Below are 18533 nucleotides of genomic sequence, written 5' to 3' on the forward strand. Positions count from 1 at the left end.
GGCCGTACGGACAGCTGCGGCGTGTGCCGTACACTCTGACCCGCTGGGGACAAGGGCTCCGGAATGTTCTGAGGAAAGAGAGCGAAAGGGGAGGTGTGTGTCAAGGGGGGGGGGGGGGGCATGAAGGCGACAGGCGACAATGACAGTCCCGGGACGGTCTCTGATCCAAAGCGTTCTCGTGTGTCCGCCTGTCACCACGGTGACACCAAAACCCGATCGCGTCGCTGGCAGTGCCGGAGCCCGAGGTGAGCAGATGACCCGTGCCGCCATGTTGTCACGTCTCCCCCCCCGGGCGGGTAACCCGATAGCCCTGGTTACGAGGGCCCGGTAACAAAGGGCAGCCTCTTCCCCTCCGGCGGCTTTGTGGTGAAACCTGATTCAGAATCACCGCCCAGTTCTTCCCCTGTCCCGTCGAACCCCGCAGGCAGTCCAATGCCTATGTGGGCTGAATGCGTGTGTTTTTTTTTTTTGAGGCATTGTGTTCCTCTTTTATAACACGGAGTAGAACAGAAACACATTGTTCCGACTTTCTTTTCAAATTTGGGTCGCGTACAGAGAGTCTTATGTAACGACCGGTCGTACCTGCGTACTTTTTTTTTTTTTTCTCTTTCCCCCAGAGCATAATGTCGTTCAAAACGTTGGGAACCTATCAAATGAGGAGAACACCGTCTTCAAATACAATCATTTTCCCACGTCTGTTTTTCCACGCTCAAAACGCACGACTGCATGTCGTTGTCCAAAAATCCCCTCCTGTCTTGTGCACAAATTTTGTCCCTTTTTGTGCGGAACAGTTTTGCTCTTCTGTCACAAACGCTGAACTGCAACCCTGTAGCCGCTGGCGCGTTGCTGGAGTCGTTCGAAAAGGCGTTCTGAAATGAGACTTTTTCTCTTTCCCCCTCTCCTGCAGGACTTTGGAAGCGATGACGAGCGTCGACTGAACCAGAGGTGAGTTCACAAAAGCGATGCTTTCGCTCGCTCGGCCGGTGCATTCCTTCGGCTCGTCTTTCGGGGACGTCTGGAGGAGCGACGCCGTGTTTGTGTGTGCAGAGAATTTAAGGGGAAGCCCTCGGTCTCTGTTTGGGTTCCCCGCGCACCGTGGTTAAGTAACACTAGCAGTAGCTCCTGAAGTTTATGTGCATGAATGAAATGCTTAAGGTTCTGTTACTCAGCAGTGCAGTTCTGACTGGAGTGTGAGTGACTGTGCGGCTGATGTCTGATCTCTGGTCACTGATGTCTGGTCTCTGGTCACTGATGTCTGATCTCTGGTCACTGATCTCTGGTCACTGATGTCTGGTCTCTGGTCATTGATGTCTGGTCTCTGGTCATTGATGTCTGGTCACTGATGTCTGGTCTCTGGTCATTGATGTCTGGACTCTGGTCACTGATGTCTGGTCTCTGGTCACTGACTATGCGGTTGTTCCCTGCACTTGGACCGGTACTTCTCTCTAGGGGTTTTGTCATACTTGTTCCTGGTTATGGTTATACACTTTGTTGTACATCGCTCTGGATAAGAGCGTCTGCCAAATGCCTGTAATGTAATGTAATGATGTCTGGTCTCTGTGTCTGTCAGTGTAATGTGGTTGCCGGGTTCCTTTGCCGTGCACAGTTTGTTTTTAGAACAGCGGGGGTGGGGGGGGGGGCTTTGAGTGACAGAATCGTGTCGGAAGCCTGTGAATCGTGATGAACGCTGAGACTCGGGACTAAAGCGAACCGGGGGGGGGGGGGGGGGGGCGGCCCCCGGGGGCGGGTACGTGACGCAGACGAACGGATGACTGTGCCGCTTTTATTTTTGATTTTTTCTCTTCGCTTTCGGAAAGGTCGTGTGACTCGTGCCTAAAAAAGGGGTGTGCGAGCGAGAGCCGGGGTCCCCGGGGAGGGGCTCGGTGTCCTAAATCCTTCACGTCAAGCTTCTAATGTAGGACGCTTCCGAGAGAAAACTTTCTTTCATCTTTTCATCTAAGATTTCAAAAGTTTGAAAAGTTTTTTTTTTTCTTTTTTTATTAACAACGGTAAATAGGACTTTTATTGTGTTCTTGGCTTGTGAGTCTAATAAAAAAAATTTATTTTGAGGAATTGATAAAATGGGCCTTTTACTTTCTGACCTTGCTCATGGAAAATGGAGAGGAGCTCCACCAATCACAGAGTACATTGGTGACAACCGTATAGAACAACGTCGATTGTGATTGGTGGATATCCGAAGTGACTGGTAATTACTGTGTAGATTTCATAAGTATGGCCAGGAAACCACCAGTCACCACTGGTGTTCTGTTGGTTGTTACCCAGCGGACTCCGTGATTGGTGGAGCTTCCCCTTTGTCCGTTGGAAACAAGCTGACGTCAGGGCTGTCTTACCGTTGTTCTATCGCCCCTGACCTGGACGAGGAGCTGCAGCTGAAGCCGTCCCAGTTTGTATGGCCGCAGTGTCCCGAAAATAATGAGTCGTCTGTGTGGCGAGTCACTCAGCTGGGGGTCAAAGGTCAGAGCGGATGAAGGGGGGGGGGGGGGGCTGTGTGGAGCAGCGGATAATCTCAGCCTCTGGAGGCCGCGCGGCGGTCAGCGTGAAGGGCGGACGAACCGCACAAACTAACCCCTGACCCCTGACCCCAAAATGGCGGACGAGGGAACGCCCCGCCAGCGTTTGGCCTCCGGTGAGGCCGGTGAGGCTGCGTTCGCTCGCCCCCGTCCCGCCGTCGGACGGGCCCCCGTCTCCTCCTCCTTCCGGCGTCTCCGCTTCGCTTTCCTCTCGTCCTCCTCCTTGCCCTTCGAGCGGCCGGGGGAGCTGCTGCTGCTGCTGCTGACGTTCTGTTTCGCTTGAGAAACAGGAAGCTGATTCAGACCCGGGGACCGGAGGACCTGCTTCCTGCCCTCGCGTGCGGAGCACAATGGGGGAAGAGTCGGGGAAGCGCTCGCCCCTTGACCCCCCCCTCCCCCCCTCCTCCCGGAGCAGGGGGCGTGGCCTGCCTCGTCGCCTAAAATTAGCCCACAAGTCGCTTGCCGAAAGCTCTGAGGAGGATGTATTCAAAGGTTTTGATTGGAGGTTGTGCTTTTTTTACCCAGAATTACTAGCTGGGCGAGGAGGCGGGGCCATGTTTCCTGGAGAAAGCCAGAGCTGAATAATCGGTCATCTGTTTCCCCGTGGCTTCGCCCCCCCCCCCCCCGGTTCAGATTCCTGACCCATATCCCAGCATTCCAGGCTAGCCAGCGATACTGCCCACCATGCCACAGAATTTTTGGGGCTTTTTTTTGAAGGAATGGCGTTCAAAGATGCGTCATGTTTATTTCCTTCCCTTTCCCTTCACACGGCGAAATGTTTGAAGCGCGCTTCTGCACTGGATGGCGTTCGCCCCGTGATGTCTTCAACACCACCGGTGTTGAGAAACCCTGGCGTGGCACAGACAGTGCAGACAGTACAGAGGCTGGGTTTTTTTTTTTTTTTTGTTAATTCCACAGCAGACATGCAGCTCACGGCTCGAGCACTCGCTGTGCGAACACAGCGTCCCGTAAACTAGCGTTTAATTCCCTTTTCATTGTGGGGGCGGTAGTCCTGAAAAGTCGACTGCCGAGTTTCGCGGAATTCATCAGCGCCGAGCGGCTCGCTGAAGGTTCCTTTGTATCTCAGAAGACGGAGGCCCTGCGCTCACCCCCCCCCACCCCCACCCCCTCAGATTTGAGCTTTTATTTGAGTGTGTTTTTTTTTATTGTTGGGTGGTGTTGTTATTTCTGTGCCTGTGGAGCATGTGTTCCCGCGAACCGCCTCGCTCGCTAACGCCGCTGACCCTGCGGGGGGCGTGGGGAGGGGTGCGGGGGGGGCCTGGGGTGCTTGAGAAAGCCCCGTCTGTTTGTCCTGGCGGGACGGCCGGGCGCCCCACGCCACGAGCGCCCAGAGGATCCCCCGCGGGGCCGCCTGTGAGGGGCGGAGCCTCCTGTCACGGCCAATCAACCGTCAGCTCGGCCCCCGGGGTCGAACGGCGGCTTCGGCCCGAACCTCTTCAGCGTGACTTCCTGTGGGCGGGTCGCCCGCCCGGAACCAGAGTTTTTAAATCGGCTTTGCGCTTGACGGTTCTTGTGAGGTCACAGCTCGTATGCTGCATTTTGATTTGCCCCTGACCTTTGACCTTGGAGACGGCTGTGGATCCGACGGCTGGTGGGCGGTGCCGGTACCTGTCACACCGCGCCCCCCCCCTCCACTGGGACGCATCGCGGTGGGTTCAGACAGCCTGTGGCTGGCGGCCCAGTGGGTAACGGCTGTCTGGTTGCCGTTGGTTGCCGTGCCGATACGGGCCGGGCTGCTCGGTAAGTAACGGCCGTGATAAGGACGAGAGGACAGACGCCAGCTGTGACGAGCCAATGAAAACACGGCAATATCAGACAGTTGGGAATGAACCACGGGGGGTGGGTGTGGGGGGGGGCTAATTTCACAGGACCGGCACGGTTTAATATGCGGGGAAAATTGTGTGTGTGTGTGTGTGTGTTAGTAGGCACATTTGTGAGCATGTTTGTGTGTGTGTGGACGTTTGTCTGTACTCGTGTGTGTGTGCGCGTGTCTGTGTGTGTGTATGGGGAGGAGAACAGGAGTCCAAAGGCGAGAGTTGTGCAAATAAAGGGCAGAAACAAAGCGGCAGTCAGCCGCTGTTATCTGGGACACTGGCCACATAGTTCACACCCTGGCCCATTGTTCCAGCGTTCACACTGTGTTCCAGCCCTGACCCACGGCCCTGCTGCAGAAACGTCTGCGTCTTCTTCAAAAAAACAAAAGCAGAGAAAACAGCGCTTCTGTCACTGTCAGCAGACTGGGACCTTGGGGGGGAGGGGGGGCTTGGGGGGGCGCTGGGGAGAGGGGGGGGGGGCGGTTTGTGTTTCAGCAGACAGGTTAGTCCAGGTGATGTATGAGAAGATTGTTCCCTTTTATTTTTTTTTATTTCTGACATTGTGGAAAACGCTTCCTCTCTGTGGCAGCCTTTGTTTGGCCACCAGTAATCAAACACACACTCCTTCAGATCTCCTGAACCGCACACGGTAACACTCAGGCACAGACGCTTTGCTGGATCTCGGTGCTGCCGTCTGCAGAGTAATAAATCATATTTATAATTACGTAATGATCATATCATAGTGGGGTGTGACTGACTTATCCAGCTCTCTGTGGTGTATTAAACCACACTTCTAGGCGGGTTGTTGTGTTGGTTAGGGGATTTTTTAAAGGCACAAAGACAGCAGGAAGTCTAGCGGTCCCGGGACTGGGTGTGGATCCTCACAAAGCTGCAGGAAGTGATGTCACAAGGCGGTGGAAGTGACGTCACTGGCTTTCTTACACTGGCCGTGGGTCCTCACGAGCTGCAGGAAGTGATGTCGCAAGGCGGTGGAAGTGATGTCACCGGCCCCCTTTTGCACCTGCTCTGCTCTCGTCCGCCTGAGGGATCGGCCCCGCCCGTCTCGTCTCTTGTCGGGTGAGGAGCTCCAGGCCTCCAGCTCCAGAGTTATGCAACCCGCAGCTTCTGGGAACAGCTGCTCCATTTATCATGTTTCTCCTTGTCTTTTGTGCCTGCGTTTGCAAAAAAAAAAAAAAAAACAGAAACTGAGAGAGAGAAAACTGAGGCCGTTAATAAGCGGCCTGCTGACTCCGCCCACTCAGGCCCGCCCACCCGGGCCGTGCTTCAGTCGGGTCTCTGTGTTTTTCTCTGTGGCGGAAAAGGGGGCGGAGCTTCCTGGGATTAACGCGCAGCGCCTTGTGAACACCTGAGAGGTTCAGGACCAGAGCGTTTTGAGGGTAGGCTGGCACGTCCCCCCGGGGCCCCCCCCAGGGGCCCCCCGGGGGCCCGGCCCTTTGGCGGCTGGGTGATCCGTTGGAGCTGCCCGAATCGCTGGGGCCCGCCTGCGGGACTTCGCTCTGATTGGCCGTTCACTGTAAACGGCAGTTATGAACCTGGAGCCCAGCGCTGCTTTCAGGATGAGGGTGCGGAGAGACCTGACGGCAGCAGGCTGTTTTCACATCAGCAACTTCACACAGGATGAATGCGTGTGTGTGAATGTGTGCGAGAGAAAGAGAGAGAGATGAATGGGGTGTCGTGGTTTTGTGGGGAGAGAGATGAATGTGTTTGGTGTTAGAGAGGTGAATGCGTTGTGAATGTGTCAAGGGATGTGTGTGTGTGTGTGTGTGTGTGTGAGAGAGAGTGAATGTGTGTGTGAGAGAGTGAATGTGTGTGTGTTTATATGCACGTGCTCCCATTGTAAGAAATCAGGAAGGCTTCCGTGTCAGTTTTCCGGTTCCTGTGGTCGGTTGGGATGTGGTTTGTCGTTTGGAGCAGTTCTTTCACATCTGTTCAGTCAAGACGTCAAGGTTAGATTTCTTTTTAAAAGTAAACATTGTTTAAGCACCGCCCCCCTCCCTCTGAGGGGCCGATCGGCGGCCTGTGAATTTGCGCGCATTCCCTGCGAAGGCTGCAGTTCAGGGGGGCTCGCGTTCCCCCAGCTGGAATGCCTGGTCGGGACCCCCCCTTGAATGGGCCCCGTTGTTGCTCTCAGAATGCTGTCCTGCCTACGTACCGGAGTCAGTGACCCCCCCCCCCCCCACTCCCTCTGCTCCTCCCTCGCTCCTCCGGCCTGGACTCTGCCCGTAGAGAGCCCCCCCTCGCCCCCCCCCCCGTTAATCTGCGCCACCGTGCTGCTCCGTGCGTTCCCAGCCGACAGCTGATTGGACGGCCACGCTCTCTGTCCGTTTGACTGGGACCAAGGTTACAGGCACGGGGGGGGGGGGGGGGGGTGGGGGGGGAGCAAGAGAGATAGGGACAGAGAGTGGGGAGAGAGAGAGAGGAAAAAGAGATACGGACAGAGAGGAAGAGAGGTAGAGGGAGAGAGAGAGGGAGAGAGAGGAGAGAGAGAGAGAGGGAAGAGGAGAGAGAGAGAGATAGGACAGAGAAGAGAGAGAGAGAGAGAGGGTCACGCAAAACTCGCGAATCGCTCCTGTCTGGCCGGCCCCGTCTGCAGGTGGAGCGCTGTTCCCCCGTGCTGCAGCAGAGAGTCTTAAGAGGAGAGAGAAGGTGATCCCCCCCCCCTTTCGGGATAATGAGATTTAGCCTGTGCTGTGCCAGCTTTTTTCTGACGGAGGCGCATTGGTTCTCCCCGCTGCTGCCTCCTCCCCTCTTCTCTGCGTCCTCCTCCTCCTCTCGGCCCATGTGAGAGCCCGTCGGGGGGAGGGGAGGAGGAGGAGGAGCCAGAGGAGGAGGAGGAGCTGGAGGAGACGCACGCGTGTCCAAACGCCGTGGAGGAGGTCAGAACATCTGTTCCAGCGTCCCTCCGAAGTCCTGCTTCTTTTCTCAGAAGAGCGAGAGCGACTGAAGGGATATTGTTTCAGAAGGAGGCGAAGAACCCTCTTCCTGTTTTGCTTCAGAAACTGCGGAGTGGACTGGTTTTTTTTTTTTGCTAGCGTAGCGACGAGCAGCAGGAGATGTGGAGGCTCAGCCGGGGCTTGGCCGTTTTTGGGGTTCCTCCGGTCTGTTCTCACGCGGGAGAGAGGGAGCGGGGGGCTTAGGGGCGAGAGGACTGAACGCGGCGGCCCCCGCGACAGGACGGGGGGGGGGTGAAGTTTTAACGGGACGGAGAGAGTCCGAGGAGCCCAGCTGCGGAGAGAGAGAGAGCGAGAGAGAGGGAGAGAGAGGACAGAGAGAGAAAGAGAGAGGGAGAGAGGGAGAGAGAGGACAGAGAGGGAGAGGGGGAGAGGGAGAGAGAGGACAGAGAGAGGGAGAAGAGGAGGCGGTTTAGGGAGAGAAGGAGAGAGTGACAGAGAGAGAGAGAGAGAGAGAGAGAGAGAGAGGGAGAGGACAGAGAGAGAGAGAGAGGGGGAGAGGGAGAGAGAGGACAGAGAGAGAGAGAGAGAGAGGGAGAGGGAGAGGGAGAGAGAGGACATAGAGAGGGATAGATAGAAACAGAGATTACCAATTCAGAATCTAGCATTCATTGTACAGTTTCATTTTGTAATCTTTGCTTTGGCAACACGCGTGTCTATATTTGTCATGCCAATAAAGCACTTTGAGATTTGAATTTTAATTGAGAGAGAGGGGGGACACAGAGAGAGAGAGAGAGAGATAGAAAGGGAGGGAGAGAGAGGGGAGACAGAGAGAGAGAGCGATAGACAGGGAGGGAGAGAGAGAGAGAGGAAGAAAACAGAGAGAGAGAGCGAGAGACCAACCCCCCCAGGCTGCAGGCGGAGATGTTGTCAGCTGCAGCCAGTCGAGCCAGGAGGAGCAGAGAAGCAGGCTTTTCCTCATAACTCAGCTGAGCTCTCTCTCTCGCACACACACTCTCTCTCTCACACACACTCACACACACTCTCACACACACGCACACGCTCTCTCTCACACACACTCACACACACGCACGGAGGATACAGACCAGCGCTGGGGCGACTGACACACATGGGACAGGACTAACTCCGCCGGACCGCGGCATTCCCCCAAACCTTCCACCCCCCCACCCCGGAATATCCCGGCCCGGACCCCGTCGGTCTCCGGACACCCCCAGCCTCCGGCTGCCTCTGCCGCCGCCGCCGCTTTCTTTGAGAAGAGTTCCCGGGGTATCGGACGTGGGGGGGCCCGCGGGGGGGGGGTACGCGCCGCCCGGCAAACAGGATGCATCTGGTGCTGGAGCCCCCGCAAGGAGCGGCGCTGAGAATGCTGCCCTATTTCGTGGAGAACGCTGTCCTGACCCAGAGCGAGATCTGCCGCATGTGAGTGTGTGTGAGTGCGTGTGTGTGTGTGTGTGTGTGTGTGTGTGTGTGTGGGTTGGTGTGTTGGGTGTGTGTGTGTGTGTGTGTGGGTGGGGGGAGGTGGTGAGTGTGTGTGTGTGGGGGGGGAGGGGTGTGGGTGTGGTGGGGGTGTGAGTGTGTGTGTGTGGGGTGTGTGTGTGTGTGTATGTGGAGTGTGTGTGTGTGTGTGCGTGTGTCTGTGTGGGAGTGTGTGTGTGTGTGTGTGTGTGTGGTGAGTGCACATTTCTATGCATGTGAGGACTAGTATATGTGGTATTGGTATTCTCCTAGTGATAGTGGAAAGCATGGTTCTCACTGTGCAGGCACTTTATCATGGTCCACTCTTCACACATTGGTAAATATGTGTATGTGTGTGTGTGCGTGTGAGTGTGTGTGTGTGTGGTGTGTGGGTGACTCAAAGCAGAAATAGAGTCGAGTCGTGTGTGGATTTTTAAATTTATTTTATGCATTATGTTTTTTAAGATATGTGCATTTGCTAAATGGGGGCCTAAACGGAAAGCAAACCGGTTGGTCGTGTGCATGCGCCTGTAACTTCAGCAGTAGGTAACGCGGCAGTAGCGGCAACGTTGTCGTGTTTGGCGTTTGTGCGGAGACGTGCGGACGGCGCTCGGCTGTGTCGTCGGGCTGTTTCTGTCTGAGGTGTCATCGGGGGCGTTGGGTCTGAAGACCCGTCGCGGTGCCCATGTAGGGGAGCGGCGGGGGGCACGGTGGTAATAATAGGGCTCATCTGGCTGGCTGGCATGTGTGTGACGGTTACTGTGTTTTCCCTGATACCAGATATATTTAGCCCACCCCCCCCACCCCCCTCCCCCCTTCTCGTTTGTGGGGACAGTGATAGCAGGGTGCGAGAGTGTACCCACACAGTAGGGGGGGGGGAGGTAGCGTAGTTAATGAGGGTGCCTATGGCTGTGTATTTATGTGTGGTTCACGCTTTAAATCTGCGTTCGCCCTCTGGTTGTTGGCTTTACACGTGAAGGGTTTTGGAGGGGGGGGGGGGTCCAGTAGCAAGCCGTGTTCTTGGGTCCCGGGGTCTTACGGGTGTAGGTCCGGCAGGAGGGGCGTCCTGCAGGCGCTCCTTAAAACCTGCAGCTTTTGACCGTTAAGTTTTTAGGTTTTTTGGAAAAAAACCATCAGGTTTTGGAAAGGCTAAGGAAATGAGAAGTGAGGAAGACAATGGTCCTTGTGACGAGGGACAGCCCCCCCTTGAAGATGTGGGCAGCCGTACACAAAGCATGGCCTGTTGCCCCCCCCCCCCCTCCCGGGTCCGTATTGTCATGTGATCGGGTCACCACCCCCTCGAGACTGGACAGAGGATGTCCAGTGATTTGCGTTTTTCTTTGTTGTGTGTGTGGGGGGGGGGGGGAGTTGGGGGGGCTGGGGGGAACAATGAGAGCGAGGCTTTGGAGCGTTACCACGGGAAACGGGAAAACGTGACACCCCCCCCATAACTCCACCTGACTGTCGGGGGAGGACAATGAGAGATGACTTCCTGAGTTTGGGGGGGGGGGTCGCCCAAGTTTCCTGTCAAAATGGCCTTCTTATACATTTTTTTTTTCCCGCTCAGAAAATGTTTAGTCTCTGCCGTGGTTTCACCTGCTGCTTGTGCTGGTGCCCACACCGGGAGGCCGCACAATTTAGGAGCTCTTAGATGGGGGTGGGGGGGGGGGGTTGCAGTCCGTGGTAAAGACAGCGATGTTTCATTGTGGGGTGGCGAGGCTTGTTCCGCTGTGCTGTGGGAGGGGCTGGGGGGAGGGGCTGGGGGGGGTTGCAGGTTCGAAGCCAAGCGACGTGGGTGGAGAAGCCCCCGGGCCCTTTCAGCTTCTCCATGGCGCTTCGGCACCTTGGCTTCGGCTGCGAGGCGCGCTATCCCGCTGGCCCCGGGCACCGCAGAGACGCCCCGGCCAAAAACGGGGGGGGCCGTTCCCAAAAAAAAAACCGTCCCGAACAAACGGGGGGGCGGGGCTCTGCGACAGGCCTCATCGCTCAGAGAGATGGAAGAGCTCGCCAAAATGTCTCCCCGCAGGTTTACTCCGGGACGTTCCCCTTTACAGGAGACTGAGGAACCCGGGGAAGGGTACGACAGGAAGCTGTTCATTTCGAGCAGGAAGTGATTCGCGTGCGGGCGGAAACTTTTTCCGCGGTGCTGTGGGCGATGGGTGATCTTGCATTTTTGCCTTTTTTGGCCGGCGACAAAGGCCGAGCCACCGGCACCTCCTTTCAGGCAGTAGGCCACGGGAGATAGATGGCCACGCTCTCTGACCTCCAGCACCAGGGATCGGTGGTGTTAACCGTGGAGCGCCCGCTCCCTGGGGGGACCCGGGATCCGCAGCGAGGGGCAATCCGTCTCAGAGTTTTGCGCTCTCAGTTATTTGACTGGCTCAGTTGAGCTGACGTTTGTAAGAGCAGCAGCTACAGCTGCAGATCACAAGTGCGTCCTAAAGTTTTTTTCTTTCTGTGAAACAGGGTAGTTTGCAGAGCTGTCAGAAAACTAAAAGGTACCCGGAATGAAAGCAATCACGAAGATCGGCCCTCTGGGCGTGCAGATGTGCATCCGGGCTGTAGACTCACCTGCCAGTGGCGCATTAGCGGTGTTTCGTGTCCAGGTTGTTGGTCCTGTTTGTGTGCTTTTGATCTGTGACTGGCAACTGCAGGTCCTCCTTAAACAGGGTAAATAAAGAGGCACAAAGAAGTAGCTGTTGGGCTAGGATGTGACTGATGGCTGTCCCTCTGACGTTCCCCTCATGTTCCCCTCATGTTCCCCTGACGTTCTCCTGGCGTTCTCCTGACGTTCTCCTCTGTTCCCCTCATGTTCCCTACGATCTCTGGCGTTCTCCCTGACGTTCTCCTCATGTTCCCCTCATGTTCCTCTGGCGTTTCCCTGACGTTCTCCTCATGTTCCCCTCATGTTCCCCTGACGTTCTCCTGACGTTCTCCTGACGTTTGTGTTCCAGCCTGAGCGAGAGCTTCTTCATGGTGAAGGGCGCCGCCCTCTTCCTGCAGCAGGGCAGCAGTCCTCAGTGCCAGAAGGCCCACCCCCACCACAAACATGCAGGTGAGTGAGGGAGGGGGGAGGGAGAGAGGAGGGGGGGAGGGAGAGAGGGAGGGGGGGGAGAGGGGGGGGGGAGGGAGGGAGAGAGGGAGGGAGGGGAGGGAGAGAGAGGGGGGGAGGGAGGAGGGGGGGGAGGGAGAGAGGGAGGGAGAGAGGGAGGGAGAGGGAGGGAGAGGGGGGGGGGGAGAGACAGACAGACATTCTTCGCTTTCAATCACACACCCGTCCCACCACTGGAGCCAAGTACCAGCCAACACAAGAGCCAACACAAAATGGCAAAGACAGCCGATACAAGAGGGGCAAAAAGTGTGAAGACGGCCGACACTAGAGGGGCAAAAGGGCAAAGACAGCCAGTACAAGAGGTCACCTGGGGTTCTAATGGATTTGAATGAGCCGAATGGGTTTTTGTTAAAAATATAAGGAGCACGCTCAGTAATGCACCTGTCATGCAATTTCATTTCTCCTGCTTCTCACACCTTGTTTTGAAAACGCAGAACCAGCTGCTCGTTGGCCTGCATGTTTACACGTTCGTTATGCAATCTGAACTCCCTCCTCCGTTGACCGTGCCAGGTGCGGGAGGAAGCTCCGTGATGGGGCGCGGGTGCGGGAGGAAGCTCCGTGATGGCGCCCGGGGTGGGGGGGGGGGCGGACGCCGTTGGCGAGCGCGTTCCAGGAGCGAGCGGGGGGGTTTAAGCAGGTGAACGTGTAAATACCACGCGGGCCAGCGAGGAGGACGCCCTGATCCCAGACTCGGGACGTGGAGATAGAGTGACTCGGAAGGCGCTAGGTTCTCGTCCCCCCCCCGAGTCGGGGCAAGCTCGCCGTGCGACCGCGGCGGGTCGTGAGATCCGGCGTTTTTTTTTATATAGCGCCTTCTCTCTCGGGCCTGCTCCCCGGATTCATGTTGCCCGCCCCCCTGTTTGTTTGCCGTTAATTGGCGGTTGCCCCGGGAACGGAATTCCTTTCGGTCGGGACGGGACTGGGCGTGGAGCGTCCGCCCCCCCCTGCTGACGCGTCCTGTACCGTATGTTCCCAATGCGTGTGCCCCCCCACCCCCACCCCCCCTCCACCCCCCACCCCCGTGGGGCTGACGCATCAGGCATGATGTCATCTCGTGTTTTTGTTTTACGGGAGCTGGTATGTGGGTGCCAGCGGGGGGGGGGGGGTGGGGATGAGGAGGGGGGGGGCATGGGGGCCCGCGTCTCTTGCGGCGGTAAATCCAGCAGGTTTTTTGGGCTCGCCCCGGGGACAGCGCCGCACCGCGCGGTTCGGTTCTTTGGGCTGAAGCGGGGCCGCCGCGCCACGGTGAGACGGTTCGCGGGTAAGCGCTCCGCCAACTGACCTCGCCGCCACGTTTCGACCGATCGGGGATTTTGATTGGCTCATTCAGTCCATTAGATTGACAGGTTAGGTCCATTTCTCATCGATACGTCGAGCTGGATTTTAAACAGACGGTGTCTGTTTTTCAGTCCTGTTGCTATAAAGACCGCTAGGCCTTATATCCTCCGTGCCAAAACAAACACGTTTTTTCCTTTGCGTTTACTTAAATCCAAGAGTCGTGTCAGTCTGAGGGCTGCTTTGAGAGAGGGCATGTCAGAGAAATGGAATCTGTGCGGATAAAAAGAAAAAATGGGTAAAAAAAAAGAAGTGATTAGATTTTTTTTTTCCGTCTCTGAGTTGTGTAACCCCTGCGTGCTGGCTGAGCCAGTTCTCCGCTGATTGACACGAGGCAGCGTCTGGCGCACGGACCCTGGGGGGCGGAGTCAGGGGGCGGAGTCAGGGAGCGGGCTGTGGTTTCAGAGCTGTCAGTTTGACGCTCTCGCTCACCGTGTGTCAAATCAAAGAGGCACACACAGCGGCACGTGGCGAGCCGTGGTCCTCCGCGGCGGTACTGCTATCGAGAAATAGCGTGCGTGTGCTGCAGGCGCTGCCTGCTCTGGGCTGCTGCACTGGGGCTGCGTTGGGGCTGCCGCGGCCCGGCCTGCGTCGCCCCGGGGGGACGTTACCGCCGGAGAGAAGCAACGAGGCAGGAGGCGGAGCTCCAGGTGCCTCCACCGCATGTACCCCCCCCCCCCCCAGTAACCAATCACAGCCCCCCCGGTCCCGGGTCGTAACTCTTAATTGGCAGCTGCCAGCGGCCCGTCAGAAAAACGGCGTCGGCCCAGAAACGGGAAGAGAGAGCGCTCTCCGTGCGCGCCTGTGATTTACGACCCAGCCGTTTTGGCGGTTTGCGGAGTGACGGGTTGCCCCCGGCGATCTGTCAGCAGGTACGGCGCTAGCCTGAGGCCGGCTACGTGTCAGTAAGCACACGCCCGGGAACACACGGCGAGTTGGCGGGCAGGGCGGGGGGAGGGGAGGGGAGGGGCCACCCGCGCGTTCCTGGAGAGCTCGCTCGCTCGCTCTGGGGGGAACACGCTCTGCTCGGGGCTGCGTCGGCCCGGCTGGAACACGCTCTTCGCCCCGGCGCCGTCACCTGCAATCGAAACCCCCCCCCCCCCCCCCCCCGCGGGCGGGGCCTGCTTGTTTGTTTTTCTTGTTCCGGAACATTCTGTCACCGACTTGGCCTGGGATCCCTACTTGGCGCCCTCGTAAATCAGCGACTGGTCGACGTTCGTATTAATTAATTTGTTCGTTATTTTTTTGGGTTTTTTTTCGCCCCAGGCTCTGGGGGTTGTGTCATCCGTTGTGTAATCCGCGCGGGAGGCTGTTATCGGCTTTTTGCGGAAGGTTCCGGAGGGCTGGTGGGTTTCTTCCGAGCCGGTTGCTTTTAAGGGTTTATGGTGATTATGATGACGATTATTGTTTTTTATTATTATTATGCAGCTTTGCCAAAATCACTGGGCTCCAGGGAGCTGTGTGGTGCTCGTGAGCGCCTCACTGTGGCCGTTCTTGTGAAGAACAGGCCGCAGCCCTTGTGACAGAGAGCCCGTAGTCCCCCACCGGCGTCGCCGGGGAGACGGAAGCAGGCTTTGTGACTCTTGTGTGTCGTCCTCCTCCGCAGGTGACCTACCTCAGCACCTGCAGGTGATGATAAACATCCTCCGCTCGGAGGACCGCATCAAACTGGTGAGAACAGAACCGCCAGACAGCTGTGTGTGCGTGTGTGTGTGTGTGTGTGTGTGTGGTGTGTGTGGTGGTGTGGTTGTGTGTGTGTGTGTGTGTGTGTGTGTGTGTGAGGTGAGCATACTGCAATCAGGGAGAGTTTCTGCGTAAGCGGTGTGTATGTGTGTGTGTGTGTGTATGTGTGGGAGAGAGAGAGAAAGCGTACGGTGAGCATGCTAGTTTGTGAGGGTGGGGTTGTAGAGATGTGAAGATGTGAGGGTCAGTGTGAGGAGGTCTAACCCCCCCCCCCCCCCCCAGGCGGTGCGGTTGGAGAGCGTGTGGTCGGACCGCGTGCGCTACATGGTGGTGGTCTACACCAGCGGCCGCCAGGACACAGAGGAGAACATCCTGCTGGGCATGGACTTCATCAACAAGGACAGGTAGCGGGTCCTACACCCTGCACTATTCTCCTCTACATACACACACCCTGCACTATTCTCCTCTACATACACACACCCTGCACTATTCTCCTCTACATACACACACCCTGCACTATTCTCCTCTACATACACACACCCTGCTCTATTCTCCTCTACATACACACACCCTGCACTATTCTCCTCTACATACACACACCCTGCACTATTCTCCTCTACATACACACACCCTGCACTGTTCTCCTCTACATACACACACCCTGCACTATTCTCCTCTACATACACACACCCTGCACTATTCTCCTCTACATACACACACCCTGCACTGTTCTCCTCTACATACACACACCCTGCACTATTCTCCTCTACATACACACACACACCCTGCACTATTCTCCTCTACATACACACACCCTGCACTATTCACCTCTACATACACACACCCTGCACTATTCTCCTCTACATACACACACCCTGCACTATTCTCCTCTACATACACACACCTGGGGGCATTCTCCTCTACACACACACACACACCTGTGGTAAATGTGGAGTTCTAATGTGGAGTTCTAGGTTATCAAACCTACAGCCTTGGAGTTGTGAGGCCTGTAAGAGTTATTGCGTTTGTTTGCAGTAAAAGGTATCTTTATTATTGTAATTGTTTGCAGTAAAAGCTTACATTATTATTGCTTTTGTTTGCAGTAAAAGGTAACATTATTACTGGGTTTGTTTTCTGTAAAAGCTAATGTCACTACTGCGTTTGTTTTCGGTAAAAGCTAGCAGTATTATTGTCATAGTAAAAGCTAACATTATTATTGCGTTTGTAGTAAAAGCTAACATTCTTAAAGTTATTGTAAATGCTAACGCTATTATTGTGTTTATTTGCATTAAAAGCTAACGTTTTTATTGCGCTTGTCTGCAGTAAAAGCTGCTCCATAGGAATGGTGCTGCCCCTGTGGAGCGACACCAAGATCCATCTGGATGGAGACGGGTGAGCACCAGTTGATTATCTTTAACTTGGAGAGTCTTGACTTGATCTTTATCGCCCTCTGCTGTCCGCTGACGTGAAGTGCGGGGAGGGGGAGGGAATGTGGAAGAATTATTCAGTCATTCATTCCAGTGGCACGTGATGTCATCACTTGGTTCTTCCACCTGTTTATTTAACATGAGGCGGGTTTTTGGGGAGGCTGCAGGTGGAGGTCTTCGCTTGTGCATGTGTGTGTGTGTGAGTGTGTGTGTGTGTGTGTGTGTGTCAGAGAGTCTCACTCTGGACTGCGGAATGTTCCGGAAAAACACCTTTTGAGTGCAGTCCTGACTCCTGCCTGCCTCCTGCCTCACCTTGCTTTTCTCGGCGTTCTGGAAGCGTTAAATTCCCCAATTCCTCTTCTGATACGTCAGCCCAGTGCGCCTTTTCAATTAATCAATCCATTTTTTATTTATACAGTGCATTTTATAAAGAATTTTTCACAATGTGCTCCGTAGTATATCCTGGCCTTAGAGCCCCACAAGGCAAGCTAGAAGCAGCAGAGGCGAGGGAAGAACTCGCTGCCTGTACAGCACGTAGGAAGTAGGAATAAATGCTCAGGGTGGCCATTTTCACAGTGCCCCGTTTGCTGTCATGTGACCGCGGCTGACCTGACGTGACCCCCCCCCCGTTTTTTGTCTCCTCGCCCCCAGGGGATTCAGCGTGACGACGGCGGGGCGGACGCACATCTTCAAACCCGTGTCTGTCCAGGCCATGTGGTGAGCCAATCAGCACCGCCGTTTTACCCTCCCCCAAATCCTCCAGCCGCGTGTTCCAACATCGGTTTTTTGTGCCTTCAAGGTCACTGAATGGAAATGGTGCATTGGTCAAATATCCCCCCCCCGCCCCCCCCCGCCCTTACCCCTGACTGGAGAGGGAGGAGGCCGGGGATGTGTGGGAAATGTAGTCTGAGAAAACAGACGCGTCCATCGCGTTGAGGAATTCGAACAAAAAAAAAAAAAACACAACAGAGGAAGCCGGTCGAGGATTCTGTTTGTGCTACAGGGTGCCTCGGCTGAGCGCTGAGCCCCTGCGCCATCTAGTGGCAGACGACCGCCAGCGCAGCGACGGTGTAAAAAACAAACGTGCCCACCGCAGAAAGGCGACATTGTGGAGTGCCGCCTGTGACGTCATGGGGAGAGAGGAATGCGTTAGGAAAGAAAATGAACTTAATAAACTTTTTTATGTGTTTGTTTTTCTATGTGTTCCTCTGAGTGTTTATGTAGCGAGGTGTAAATTAGCGGTGTGGAGACTTGTTTTTAGGTTCCTACCGCAGCTGAACCTTAGCGGGAGGAGGTTGATGGGATTCAAACACAAAATAAGAAAGCCAGAAAAAAAACTGACCAGATGTGTGCGATTCATAGTGTTCCGGTTGCAAACACACATCCCTTTTTGTTTGTCTGTCTGTCCCATTTAAACTGGGATAGCTTCACTACTGATGAACTTAGCCCCTTCATGCTGTAGACCAGTGCTCTCAGGGACACATTTAGCATGTAGCATGTAGCATTTAGCAGACGCTGTTCTCCCGAGTGAGGTCCAGGTGCCTGTATCGAGGCTAGATGAACAGCCGCTGGGAATAGCAGCCCCAGACTTGGCTGTAGTGGAGGAGAGCGAAAGACCAGGAGCTTTTCCTGTGCGTGTAAACTGCCCGCGCGTAGCGTAGCGTAGCGTGGCCACGCCCCCTGACTGACCGGTGGCGGGCGGCGTGTTTTTCGGGGTCGCAGGTCGGCGCTGCAGATCCTGCACAAGGCCTGCGAGGTGTCGCGGCGGCACAACTACTTCCCCGGCGGCATGGCGCTCACCTGGACGGGCTACTACGACAGCTGCATCGCGTCCGAGCAGAGCTGCATCAACGAGTGGAACGCCATGCAGGACCTGGAGTCCACGCGGCCCGACTCGCCCGCCATGTTCGTCGACAAGTGAGCCCCCCCACCCCCGACCGCCACCGCCGCCGCCGCCCTGTCCCACCTCTGCCCTCAGCGTGCACAGAGAGCGCGGGACAACCAAAAACTGTCCCTGTTAACCCTAGTAACCCAGCACTGTCACCCTTAACCCTAATAACCCAGCACTGTCCCTGTTTACCCTAATAACCCAGCACTGTCACCCTTAACCCTAATAACCCAGCACTGTCCCTGTTTACCCTAATAACCCAGCACTGTCGCCCTTATCCCTAGTAACCCAGCACTGTCAGTGTTAACCGTAATAACCCAGCACTGTCTCCCTT

The 18533-nt window shown here is 55.9% G+C and overlaps 1 protein-coding gene across 2 annotated transcripts in view; it reads left to right on the plus strand.

Annotated features, from left to right (window-relative positions):
* Nucleotides 1-18533, plus strand: part of ssh1a (slingshot protein phosphatase 1a) — a 34699-nt gene that overhangs the window by 7089 nt on the left and 9077 nt on the right. Inside the window, exons 2-8 of one of the 2 annotated variants that reach the window (XM_064353567.1) lie at nt 908-945; nt 11709-11809; nt 14808-14872; nt 15167-15288; nt 16208-16276; nt 16963-17028; nt 18034-18228. In XM_064353567.1, coding sequence (XP_064209637.1) covers nt 908-945; nt 11709-11809; nt 14808-14872; nt 15167-15288; nt 16208-16276; nt 16963-17028; nt 18034-18228 — 656 coding nt within the window. Of the gene's footprint in view, nt 1-907; nt 946-7837; nt 8719-11708; nt 11810-14807; nt 14873-15166; nt 15289-16207; nt 16277-16962; nt 17029-18033; nt 18229-18533 lie in introns of those variants that run through there. The other variant, XM_064353568.1, reaches the window with a different exon arrangement.

The sequence above is a fragment of the Anguilla rostrata genome, chromosome 10, assembly GCF_018555375.3.
Source record: "Anguilla rostrata isolate EN2019 chromosome 10, ASM1855537v3, whole genome shotgun sequence".
Classification (NCBI taxonomy): domain Eukaryota; kingdom Metazoa; phylum Chordata; class Actinopteri; order Anguilliformes; family Anguillidae; genus Anguilla; species Anguilla rostrata.